This window comes from Bison bison, unplaced genomic scaffold (assembly GCF_000754665.1).
Source record: "Bison bison bison isolate TAMUID 2011002044 unplaced genomic scaffold, Bison_UMD1.0 scf7180017864293, whole genome shotgun sequence".
NCBI lineage: Eukaryota > Metazoa > Chordata > Mammalia > Artiodactyla > Bovidae > Bison > Bison bison.
The window spans coordinates 2,350,059-2,363,775 of record NW_011494865.1 but is presented as its reverse complement, the minus strand read 5'-3'; the positions used below and the strand labels follow the sequence as shown (position 1 = coordinate 2,363,775).

At 49.0% G+C, this 13,717-nt stretch overlaps 1 protein-coding gene across 1 annotated transcript in view; it reads right to left on the bottom strand.

Annotated features, from left to right (window-relative positions):
• The window catches only part of SNX29 (sorting nexin 29), a 576,571-nt gene that overhangs the window by 528,178 nt on the left and 34,676 nt on the right, over positions 1–13,717 (bottom strand). Inside the window, 1 exon segment of the mRNA XM_010850681.1 lies at positions 1,716–1,896. Coding sequence (XP_010848983.1) covers positions 1,716–1,896 — 181 coding nt within the window.

Here is a 13,717-nt window from a genome sequence, read left to right as displayed (position 1 = left end):
ACCAGGGAATCTTCCTGACCCAGGGATTGAACCTGCCTATCCTGCATTGGCAGGCAGATTCTTTACCACTGAGCCACCAGGGAATCAAGAAACATGAGTGTGTTTTCTTTAGTGAAAGCTGGTTAATGCTCAGAGGTACCCGCAGACATGCACAGCCTCCCAACTCAGACATGAGTAGTCCTAGGCAGCATGTGGGTACTGTTATCTCCCGTCTTCCTGGCCCCCATCCCTCCCATTTCATCCCTACAGCTATATCACAGGCCACATCAAATAAGAGAACCTCAAGAGTATCTTTTACAGCCTTAGTACACAAGCCTGGAACACGTAACACCAGAACCCCCTAAACTATTGGAAGAAAGATGACCTCAAGCAGCAGAAGAAACACCAGAGGAGACCTGAGCCAGGGAACACACAGCAAGATATGAAATCACAGGATTGTATCACAGCACTGATGAAATAAATGCCAGCTTACTGAATTAAGTGACATCTCATTGTTGAGGATCTGGGCACTGCTGGGTGTGGAAGTTATTCAAGGGACCGGGGCGGAACTGATCACTGTCTCTTTGGACCATCAGGTGACGCAAAACAACATGTCTGGTCCACCCATCTCAGAGGGAAAATAATAACGTGAGAGAGGAGGAGGGAGGAAGGGAGACAGGGAGGGAGGGGTAGAGAGAGGCAGACAGAGAGAGAGAAGTCATAACGATCAGCACGCAGGCACAACGACAGGGAAACACACCAACACGCCAGCAGAGCTACGTCTATGCAGTTTACGAGTGATTTCAGTCTCATCCCAGCGGGTTCCACAGCATCCATCAAACGTGTCTGTCTATTCACTGATACACATTGAGTGCCTTCTCCCTATGGCTGTGGAATAACCATACCTTGCCCACCCTACTGAGTGTGACTTGCTGGCCAATAAAATACGCGTGGAAGCGAAGCTTCACGGTGGGCAGAAGCTTGGAGGGCCAGTGTTTCCCTTAGCCAGAGCCCCCTGTCTGCCTCGACAGTCCAGAAAGCATACACAGAGATGTGCCTCTGTTAGCCTGGGTCTCTGAGATGAGACCCTCAACCCATGACAGACACGCAGCAGGCAGAAGACATGGACCTGGTGGTCTCAAGCCACTGAGGTTTCCAAAACGCTTGCTTCGGCAGCGTAACCGCACTTCTGGAATAAACTTTATGATCAAGAAAAAAAGAAAACAAAAGGATGGGAGGGGTTCTTTTTAATAACAAATGACTTCTCTCAACTTAAAACGCCCCTATTACTTTCCATCAGTTTGAGATCCACGAAGCTCTTAAAAAAAAAAAAAAAGCCAGAAGAACCATCCAGTACCCGGTGTGCAAGGAGATACACGGCAAGAGACAGGGCACTGAACACCCGACTTCTAAAGAGCAAGAAATTCTGGATCTGAAAGAAACCAAGATTAAGATTCTGCCAAGAGGGGCACACGTGTCCTAAGACAACAGCTCCCTCCACACCCCAGGCCTTATTAATAACAGGCATCTATTGAGTGCCTGCTGCATGCAGTTGCCACGTGGAAGGAGCCCGACAGGCATCTTCACTTGGTCTCCAGTGGACTGTGCCCAACGGCTCAGCCAGACAAGCTGGGGCTGGAAGAGGGGAACCCAGCCATCCTGGATGCAGGCGGGCACATCCTGCGATGGTCACCCCCAGCCCCGGGGGCACCCACTCCCCCACCCTGCCCGGGTACCTGAGCCGGCCGCGGTCAGCCAGGAGCATGTGCAGGTAGCGCTCCAAGGAGTTCTCGTTGAGGGCGCAGCGCAGCCAGGCGCGGCCGCGGCCCACGTCCGAGGCGATGTGGCGCAAGGCGTGGAAGCGCTGCAGCTCGTGCTTGCTGAGCACCTCCTTCACGTAGAACCAGAACACGGGCTCTGTGGAGACAGGGGACCACGCCGTGGGGCGCACATCGCGTCCAGAGGAGCATCCAGGGGCCGTGTTGATGGTGCTAAAAGACTTACTTCTTAGCACGGAAAAGGAAGATACCGGAGAGTATACCCAAAATAAACGTAACCCCCCCTACCCAGGGAATTCCCTGGCAGTCCAGTGGTCAGGACTCAGGGCTTTCACTGCCGTGGGCCTCGGTTCGATCCCTGGTCAGGAAACTAAGATCCCACAAGCTTCTTGGTGCAGGAAAAAAAAAAAAAATGACCTGATCACCATCCAGAGGTGATCACTGTTAACATTTTCAAATCAATCTCTTTGCCTGCACTTTGCTTTTTTCTACAAAACTGACATCTGTGATAGCTGAATTGTGACTCCCAAAGATAACCACATCATAAGCCCTGGAACCTGGACATCTTACCTTACACGGCACAAGGGACTCTGTAGCTGTGACTAAATTCAGGATCTTGAGATGGGGTGACTACCCTGGATAGTCTCTCTGGGCCTGACATAACCACAGGTATCTTTAAAAGAGGTAGGGGGAGGGCTTCCCTGGTGGTTCAGTGGTAAAGAAGCCACCTGCCAATCAATGCAGGGCACATGGGTTGGATCCCTGGTCCGGCAAGATCCCACATGCCTTGGAGCAACTAAGCCCATGCGCCACAACCACTGAGCCTGTGCTCTAGAGCCTGGAACCAAAACCAGTGAGCCCACATGCTTCAGCTACTGAAGCCCACTCACCCGAGAGCCCGTGCCCCCCAACAAAAGAACCCACGGCAATGAGAAGCCCGTGCACAACGAAGAGCAGCCCCTGCGCTCCACAACTAGAGAAAGCCTGTGCATAGCAACGAAGACCCAGCACAGCCAAAAACAAAAATAAATAATAAAATTTTTACAGAAAAGAGGGGTGGGGAGGGAGATCTGAGGCAGAAGGGAAGGCAGCAGCATGACCAGAGAAGCAGAGCCTGGAGTGATGCGGCCACAGCCAAGGAATGCTGGAAACTGCTAGAAGCCACCAGAAGCTGCCAGAAGCCGGAAGAGGCAAGGAACAGATCCTGCCCGGGAGCCTCCAGAAGGCACCAGCCCTGCCATCGCCTTGCCTTTAGCGCAGTGAGACTGACTCTGGACTTCTGCCCTCCATAGATGTAGGAAAATTAATTCGTGTTGTTGTAAGCCACAAAGTTTGCAATAATTTGTTGGAGCAGCAGCAGCGAGAAATTAACATATCGTCATATTGTGTGCTGTATATGTATGTGTGTGCGCTCAGTCACTTCAGTCACGTCTGACTCTCTGTGACCCTATGGACTGTAGCTCGCCAGGTTCCTCTGTCCATGGGATTCTCCAGGCAAGAATACTGGAATGGGCTGCCATGCCCTCCTCCAGGGGACACGTGTACATGTGTGTGTATGTGTGTATATATATATACACACACACACACACACACACCACACATTCGTAGCTTTGTATCTGGACTTGTTTCTTTCCTTGTCTAGATCATGGACATTTTCTCCGTGACATTTGAAGATCTTTGGAAACATGATTTTTGATGGCTCCCCAGTTAAACATAATTTATTTCATGACTGCTGGGAACATAATACAATGCCAATTTTCCCCGTGTAGTGATTTGAACATCCCTGTGCATAACTAACCGTCCTCATTTCTAGTTCCTTCAGGGAGATTTCTGTATGTCTAATAATAGGAACAGATTTAAGGCTTTAAGGGAAAGCTAAGAAGTGTGTCTTTATCCATAAAATAGTCATCACGTCGCTTCACATCCTGCCTTTTTTGTCCATACACACACAGATTTTTTTCATAGGTGTGATTCTAGTATATACCTAATTTTGTGACCAACCTTTACTTAATAGTAGTTCATCAATACTTTTCAATGCTGTCAATAATAATAACAGCAACAACAGGGACAGACACTGCTATTTATTGAGCATTAAGTACGTACCAGCCACTGCACTCCACACTTTTCATCTAACCTCAGTCCTCTCAACCACCACTGCTGTCTCCATGTCAAAGACAAGGCTGAGACCCAGCCAAGTGAAGTAACCGGCCCAGTGATACACAGTTATAAGTGGGACAGCAGAAAAGGACCTCAGAGCTGTCTCACTGTGAACCACGTCATCAAACCATCTTGCAAAGTGAGGGGGGCTCCCCTCCTTGAAAAGGATCGTGTTCACAATTGCTTGATGGATTCCAACCCAGGAGCTAAACAGACTCACGGACCCCTCTGAGAAGGTGACAAGATCTTTGAACCTTCCTTCCAGAAGGATGTGAATACGCACATCTCCATAAACTGGACACCAGGCTGACAAGCTGAGTCTAAGATTGCAATTTAGCTCAGGGAGCACAGACTGCCTTCTTCCTGGGAGCCATGAGCTGGGCGAAGCTATGGGCCCCCAGGTAGACAAGAAGGACGTGTCCCTAACAAGCTTCTGGTCTCGTGGGCAGGACAACAGGTGAGGAAGTCTTCAGGGGAATGCCTCTGGGCAGGTCCCTCAAGCATGCTAAGCTTCAGACTCCTCTCTCTTAACAGAAGCCCCCAAGTGTAGACTCCCCCAGGGTTTCTGGGGTAACTGGAGAAAAGGGAGATAAAACACTGAGTGTGACGTCCAGCCCATGGTGACCAACCACTGTTTGCTAAAGAATTACCTTCTTATCCGAGAACATACAGGTTGTTTCCTCTTTTCCTTTTTCTTTTCACGGCATCTAAATGTGTACATACGTATACGTGTGTGTGTGCATTCGTGGATCAAGTCAATCTCTGAAATCATTTCAAAGAAACATCCCAAGAAGGACTGGTAAAACCACCAGCAGAGTGGATCACTCAGAATGCCTTCTCTCAATCCCTAAATGCCAAACTAACCCCCTTCTGAAACCCACTAGTTACTTCTTTAAAATTTTAACTCAGTTGCAGCATGTGAGATCTAGTTCCCTGACCAGAGATCAAACCTGTGCCCCCTGCATTGGGAGCATGGAGTCTCAGCCACTGGACCACCAGGAAAGTCCCCCGAAACCCATTAGATCAGTGCAAACCACACAAATGCATAACTTTTCTTTTAACATGTTTCCTATTTAAAAGTTAAAATTTTTTCTTTTAAAAAAAATTGGCCTAGGCAGCAAAGTGTTGCATGAAATCACTCTGCGTCAGTGTCTGCACATAAAGATAGAATAAAATGAAGGAAGGCTTCTACTTGAAGCCTTTCTCAGAAACCAAGACAGGACATTTGCTGAGAGTATTGGGGCCAGCCGGCCAGCCAGCCAATAACTTGCATCGTAACCCACCAGACAACCATCAGTACATCCAGCACGACTTCTGTCCAGAGACTCTCATCTGCATCCTGTCTTTTCTGAAAACTGCAGTCACCTCCCTCTGACCTTGAAAACACACGAAACACTTCAAGGCGTGTTTTCATCTTTCCATTTCTAAATTGCTTACCACTCCGGAATCCTTCTAAAGCTCGCCTGAATGATGCGGCTGCTGATCATCAATATCCCAGCAGGGCTCCGCTCCCACTGCCAGAATTAAAGTGGTCTACTTAAAGCGCAGCTCACCTGCCACTTAACACTGCGGTGTCCATAATTTAATTGGGGCGTATACACTGATTGCTTACTGCTCCAAACCGGAGGCTGATTCCAAAAGCGGGTGAGGGCTTCTGGTTCTCCCAGCTCCTGAAAGCCATCTGCTGACAAGAACAGGAGCCAGGAGGGGAGCACTAAGGTGAGCTACCTGGGGGTCCCTGCTGACAGAGGATGACAGAGGATTTTTGCAAAATTTCAACACTAACCAATGCCAATTCAAAGAATGCACTTTGGCAGACAAAAACCCTGGCTCAAATTCTAGTTCAGGCCTTGTGTGACCCTGGGCGACTTATTCTGTCCTTCATTTTCCTCATCTGTAAAATGGGGATTACTACCTGCCTTTGAGGTTTGAGATGAGGGGGAGAAAACTGAGAAAATAAAGCATGTGCATGAAGTACTTCACGGCCAAGACAGGCGAAGAGCAAGCCTTGCCCTTTCCTCTGGCCCGTGTGCCTCTCTTTCCCAGGGGATCTGTGTTCCATTCGCTTCTCTGTAAGGTGCCTTTAGCGCTACAGGGCTCGGCAGGTGACCCGGGCTGAGCAACCACCTGGCCACAGCAGGGCGGGCGCCTCAAATCACCTTACTCAGCGCCCCCTCGTTCTGGCCCTGCTTGACATTTTGTATGACTTTTGTGTGACCTTCGTGTGATGGAGTCTTTTCTGTGTTTTCATTTTTTTAATATTATATAAAAATATGATTGATCTTGATTGCTGAGGGTTTTTGGAGCTCCCTGCAATTCTCTGCCTAAAGTGAGTATTCCCCTGGCCTCACCCTGGTCCCAGCCCTGGACCAGTGGGCCCTCCCCAAGACTCTACCTGGACCACTAGAAGAGAGGCCTTGTCTCTTTTCAGAGTGAAGTCAGCAGACAACAACCGAAGGGCCAGATTGAGCAGCCCCATCAATGTGTGTGCAAATAAAGTTCTATGGGAACGCAGTCACGGGCATTTGTTCACAAGTCGTCTGTAGCTGCGTTCCTGCTACAAAGGCAGAGCTACCACAAAAACTCACAGCCCACGAAGCCTGAAGTGCTGGACTCCCATTCGACCCCTTAAGGAAGAAGCTTGCTAACTTCTGTGCTAGAGGCAGGAACTCTTCATAGCCATGCCAATCTGGAGCTTCCTGGGGCCACTGTACCCTCTCATGTAGAGTGGCCCACCCAGAGAAGTGGTGATGAGAGAGATCCAGGGACAGACGTGGGGGATGCTGAGCCCCTGAATCCGGCTCCACCCCTAGTTTTCTTATTTACTGAAGTCAGGAAGTGCCCTTTTCTGCTTCGGGCTGTCTGCGAGTCTGGCTGTCACTTGCAACTAGAAGAAGCCTAATGCAGGGAGCACGGGCATGTTCTTCAATCACCTGACAATCATTTCAGGGGGACCCACAACATGGCAGGCTCTGGGGGGGGGTGGGGATATCCCTCAAAATTAAACAAGAAACAGGGCCTCCTGCAGCAGTCCAGTGGTTAAGACTCTGCCTTCCCATGTAGGGCGCGCGAGTTCAACCCCTGGTCGAGGAACTAAGGTCCACATGCTATGGGGTATGACCGAAAACCTTAAAAATAAAATTAAAATAAACAAACAAATAAAAAAAGCACCACTCAACAAAAAACAGGAAACACAGAGACAAGGAGCTAGGCTCCCCATAAACTACAAAGGACAATTCAGTCTGGAGGTACAGACAGCTGGTTGGAAGGCTCTGTCGTGGGCAGAACGCCCACCCTCCTGGCCTTCGCCTCACTGTCTCAGGGCACTGTCACCTCTCTGCTATCGTTCAGTCACTCAGTCGGGTCCGACTCTTTGCAACCCCAGGGACTGCAGCACGCCAGGCTTCCCTGTCCTTCACTATCTCCCGGAGTTTGCTCAAACTCATGACCATTGAGTCGGTGATGCCACCCAGCTATCTCATCCTCTGTCGCCCCCTCCTCCTCTTGCCCCCAATCTTTCCCAGCATCAGGGTCTTTTCCAGTGAGTCAGCTCTTCGCATCAGGTGGCCACTCTGGGCCTCGCATTCACAACGGGAACAGAAGAAAGAGGTTAAGATAAAGCCAGCTCTATTACCTCGTTTTTTTCAGACAAGGATAAATGCACACAGGAGAGTGAAGAACGTGTCAAGACTGGCTAAACCGCTCATGAGCTTTGACCTAGAGAAGGACACCCCACAGCCCCAAGCACAATCAGGGCTCTAATAAGCCAAAGAAGAAAAGAGGGATGGATTTTTCAGTAGGAAGCCAACAGAATCAGCCATACATAGTATCAACCATTCCAGGAACAAAAGGCAAGCCAAGCGCTTCCACGTTTCCACCTGAGACCTGGGTGACCACAGGCGTCCTCAAAGCCCGCTCACACCTCGGTGAGCCTGACGACAAGACACAAGCTCACTGGCAAAGCCGAGTTTCCAATGAGGGGCCGTGGCTTTCTCACTTGGCCGTGACTCAATCAGCCACAAGGCTGCCTCCTGGAACTAGAACACAGGGACTGAGCTTTGACCACGAAGAACACATGCTAAAGGGATGGGGAACACATGTATACCTGTGGCAGATTCATTCTGATATTTGGCAAAACTAATACAATTATGTAAAGTTTAAAAATAAAATAAAATTAGAAAAAAAAAAGCAAAAAAAAAAAAAAGACTCATACAAAACATGTAAACTTGAAACTTTTTTGCTCTCTTAAATTGTAGCAAAACATGCATAATAAAATTTACCACCTTAACCATTTCAAATGTATAATTCAGTGACATGAAATACATTCACAAAGTCATGCAACCACCACCACTCTCCATTTCCAGAACTTTTCATCACTGAAACAGAAACCTCACAGCCATTAAACACTAACACTCTCCCCATCCTCCCTCCCATATCCCGCCCCCCGTAAACCTCTATTCCACATACTTTCTCTCTCTATGAATTTGACTATTCTAGATTCTACGTATAAGTGGAATCACACCACATGTGATCTTTTGTGTCTGACAACTCTCACTTAGTATGTTTTTAAGGCTCATCCATGTTATAGTAAGTAGCAGCGTGTCTTCTTATGACTGAATACTATTCCATTATAAATAGTATGGGCTTCCCAGATGGCTCCATCGTGAAGAGTCTGCCCGCCAATGCAGGCAATGCAGATTTGATTCCTGGGTTGGGGAGATCCCCTGGAGAAGGGAATGGCAACCCACACCAGTATTGTTGCCTGGAGAATCCCATGGACAGAGGAGCCTGGAGGGCTACAGTCCATGTGGTTGCAAGAGTCAGACACGACTGAGTGGCTGAGCACAAACATACTCAGAGTAAACACCACACTTCGTTATCCATTCACCTGTCAATGCACGTTTGGGTTCTCGTTTCTTCGTTTTGGCTCCTGTGAATAACCCTGCTATGAATATTTGTGATTCCCTGCTTTCAGTTTTTTTAGGTCTGCATCTAGGAAAAGAATTGCAGGATTGTTTGGTAAATCTGTGCTTAATTTTTTGAGAAGCCATCAAAGTATTTTCCACATTGGCTATACCGTTTTACATTCTGAAACTGAAATTAACTCTGCGATTAAATTCCCTTTCAGTTAGGAAAACAAACTTGCCAGTAAAGGCAACTTAGCCTCTGTCCTGTTTTTTGGTTTTTTTTTTCAATTGTAGTAAAATTCACTGAATATAAAATTCAGCATTTTAAAGTGTATAATTCAGAACTTGATGCATTTTTAAAGAATAAATAAACACACAATGATCTGAGATTGCTTTTGAAGACTTCAGGAGATTTAAACGTAAACATCCCTACTGACTCTAAAGAACAAGCGCCAATTATCTTGGTGGGGGTGAACGGAAATTACAGAAATAAAGCAAGGAAAGGAGGGTGAACTGGCACTTACTGCCCAGACGGGACCTGGCTGCCTGCTCCCTCTCCCTCTCCGCCTCACCTCATCCCACTCTTGCTGTCACTCACCCTGCGACAATCCCCCGGGTCTCCTGGCCGCTCGCCAACAAGCCAAGCTTGCTCCATCCCAGGGCCCACCCAGTCACAAAATCAGAAACCACATGAGCTAGCCCACTGAAGGAGCTTCACATAAGACATCTGTTACAGAGACCGTGGAAGCCAAAAAGCGAATAGGAGATACCGAGGGAACCCAGAGACAACCGACGTCAGACATCCAAACCGTTTTGGACTTCACGGGTGGTCCAGTGGTTAAGAACTCCATGCTCCCAATGTGAGGGGCACAGCCAGTGCGGGGGGACACGGGTTCGATTCCTGGTCGGGGAAGATCCTGCATGCCATGTGTCGTGGCCAAAACAAAAAAGGACCCAACCCTAGAGCCAGAGGAACCAAAGGCGGTACCAGGTGATGCTACCGTGGCTGTGGGTACCAGCTGGACTGTGGCAGAGGGACCAAGGGGTAAAGTCGGGGAACCGGCAGCAGAGGGGGGACCTCCACGGACCACAGGAAGCACTCACTGCTAGAGATGCCCCCACCCCCAATCAAGCTGCTTCCCTGTCCTCTCACCTGCCCCCCGCACCACCACCTCCCACCGAAAGGATGGGCGAGGGGGCCTGGGAAACAGAGCTTGCACGGGAAGGCAGGGAGTCAACTGGAGAGCAAACACACGACTGACTGCTGCAGGAGTGTGTGTGTGTGTGTGTGTGTGTGCGTGTGTGGTGTGTGCGTGTGGTGTGGGTGTGTGTGTGTGGGTGTGTGTGTGTTTTAGGCAAGAAAAAAAATTTTTTTTAATTTTAATTGGAGGCTAATTACTTTACAATATTGTGGCGGTTTTTGCCATACATTGAACTTGTTGAACCACCTGGGATTCCTTCTCGCAATAACAGGACGGCTAAGCCCCTCCCCTTCCTTTGGGCTCTATTCTAATGCCCCCATCTGACTACTCTATAAAGAAGAGGAAAACATCCACCATGGCAGACTGCTGGTGGCTCATCTAACTCTGTCCTCGCTTCCACCTGAACCCACAGACGGACCACACGTCCCAGCCTGCTCCACGGGGGCAACGTGCCTCACAGGTGCCGCCTCTCCCTGGCGCCCTCCTCACTCATCTCTGGGGGCTGTCTGGCTCTGGGAGCAGCTGGCGTCTGGGTTCCCAGCTCTAACACCTCAGCCCGGCACAGCTGGCCCTTGTCCACGTGACACAGGGGTCCACGTGGCACCTCCTTCATGCTCCCAGTGGGAACATCCTCCAGCACTTCCCAAACCTGTGCCCCGTTTTCCTCTAGGGGTGTGCTCCATACTCCGTGCAAGATCCATTTTCACACTGACAGGGTGAAGGACCCACGGAACCAACAGACTGGATAATAACTCTAAACTGACAACTCTGAGCCCAGGTTTGAGCCTTTTGAAAAAAAAAAAAAATTATTTACTTGGCAGCATCAGGTCTTAGTTGTGGTATGCTGCTGCTGCTGCTGCTGCTAAGTCGCTTCAGTTGTGTCCGACTCTGTGTGACCCCATAGACGGAAGCCCACCAGGCTCCTCTGTCCAAAGGATTCTCTAGGCAAGAACACTGGAGTGGGTTGCCATTTCCTTCTCCATGGTTGTGGCATGTCGGATCTTAATTCCCCAACCAGGGATCAAACCCACATCCCCTGCACTGGAAGGCAGATTCCCAGCCACTGGACCACCAGGGAAGTCTCCGGATCTGAGACTTAACATACCGGACATCAAGATTAAACACCTCTGAAACAGCCAGAGGTCCCCTCCGGCCAAGAGGCACCAGTCTGGCTACAGCAGATCCTAATATGTGCCTGCTAAGTTGATCAGTCATGTCCAACTCTTTGTGACCCCATCGTCTGTAGCCTGCCAGGCCCCTCTGTCCATGGGACTCTTCAGACAAGAATATTGGAGTGGGTAGCCATTCCCTTCTCCAGGGGATCTTCCCGACCCAGGAATCAAACCCGTGTCTCTTACGACTCTTGCATTAGCAGGCAGGTTCTTTACCACTAGTGCCACCAGGGAAACCCCAGATCCTAATATCCTGGGGCAGTTTTGTTCCCCTTTCTAAGTGGCCACTGGCCCAAGACCTCAGCCACCCCAGCAGTCAAGGACCCTCCCCAGGACTCTGTGGACACTGCCTGAATCTAGCATCTCACTGGTTAACAGCTCACCCATGGGGCAGCACACTGGCTCCCTCCCTAAGGCCAGCATTTCCCCTCCAGCTGCTGAACATTTTTATTGCCAATCTGGACATCTTCTCTGCCCCTTCGGCAAACATCCTCCCAATGTCTCTTTCACCAGACCTAGCTGATTTTCAAGTTTTCGAATTCACCAGAGAAATAAAAACAGGGAACTGAAAACATGACGGGATGGAAGGCTGGGTAGGGTGGACTTCCCCTCACGGTCAGAAGGAGGGGCCCAGGGCTCTCCTGGCACAGGCGGCTTCCTCCACAAATAATTTTCTACAGAAATGAAATTGTTACCCAAGGTGACGTGGTGAAGCAAAATATAAACTCAGATTTGATTTAAATGCAATCAACCATTTTCAAAAATCCCCACCGAGGATCACGGGAGTTGGTTTCTCTAATTTTAGAGTTGGGGGTATATTAATACCACCTGCTTTCAACTGTGAAGATGCACAGACAGAAGGGGCGGGGCTTGGCACCCCAGGAGAATGAGCAGCAAGACCTGAAGTCTGGGTCCTCCAGTCATTATTCCGAATGCAGTCTTTCTATGGCCAGGTCCTTCTAGTACACCAGAGCTGCAATGTGAGCAAGAATGGACCCAGCCCCGGACCACCGAGAGAGGGAGACAAGAAAACAGGTGGCATCATACTGAGGACTCAGGACTACTGGGGGGCGTAGGGCGGGGCGGGTGGCAGGGGCCAAGAGGAGGGGCACTGTCAGGCTGAACTGGTGGGGAGCTCGTGAATGACTTTGAGAGATATCTGAAACTTCAAGAGAGAAGAGATCAAAACCACCAATGAGATATCACCTGGCAGCTGGCAGAATGGCTACCACCAGAAAGAACACAAATAGCTCTTGGGCTCAGATGTAAGTGGTGGCAACCTGGCGAAATGCACCAAGGAGGTCAGAATCATGAGCAAATACGGGGCCCGTCACGATGCCTCCCTCAGGAAGACGGTGAAGAAGACCGACACCAGCCAGCACGCCAAGCACACCTGCTCCTTCTGTGGCAAAACCAAGAAGAGACGAGCCGTGGGCACTCGGCACTGCGGTTCCTGTGTGAGAACAGCAGCTGGTGGTGCCCGGACCTTCACCACCACCTCTGCCGTCACAGTCAAGGCTGCATCAGAAAGAAGACTAAGGAGCTGAAGGAGCAGGAGAAGCACCACCGGACAGTGTTGTTAGCTTCCCAGGTGGCGCTAGTGGTAAAGAACCCGGCTGCCAATACGGGAGATGCAAAGGATGGTGGGTTCGATCCTTGGGTCAGGAAGATCCCCTGAAGAAGGAAATGGCAACCCACTCCAGTATTCTTCCCAGGAAAATTCCATGGACAGAGGAGCCTAGTGGGCTACAGTCCATGGGGGCGCAAAGAATCAGACACAACTGAGCAACTAATACTTTCACTTTTAGCCTATAATAAATAGGTTAATTTATGTAACGAAATGTTAAAACACACACACACAGGTAACAATGTTGGTGAAGACATGGAGAAATTGGAACTCTTATGTGTTATGGAGAAACTGGAACTCTTGTGCATTGCTGGTGGGAATTTTAAAAGCATCCAGTATGGAAAACAGTATGGTGGCTCTTCAAAAAACTAAACGTAGAATTACCATGTGATCCAGCCATCTACTTAAGCTTGAACAATTATTTGTACACCCATGTTCACGGCTGCACTTTTCACAATAGCCAATAAGCAGAAGTAACCCATTGACAGATGAGTGGATAAACAAAGAGTGCTCTATCCATGCAATGGATTATTACCTAACCTTAAAAGACAAGGAAATTCTGACACATGCTACAAATGCATGAACCTTGAAGACATTATGCTAAGTGAAATAAGCCAAATACAAAAGTACAAATACTATCTGACTTTACTTATATGAAGGACCTAAAGTAATCACATTCATAGAGACAGATTGGTGGTTGCCAGGGGCTAGGGGAAGGTAAATGGAGAGTTGTTATTTAATAGGGGAGGCGTTTCAATTTGGGAAGATGAAAAGGTTCTGAAGATGGATGGTGGTGATGGCTGTATAATGTGAATGCACTCAATGCCTTTTAACTGTACACTTAAAAATGGTTAAAATGGACGTTTTAATGGTGTGGATACTTTTTTGATCTTTT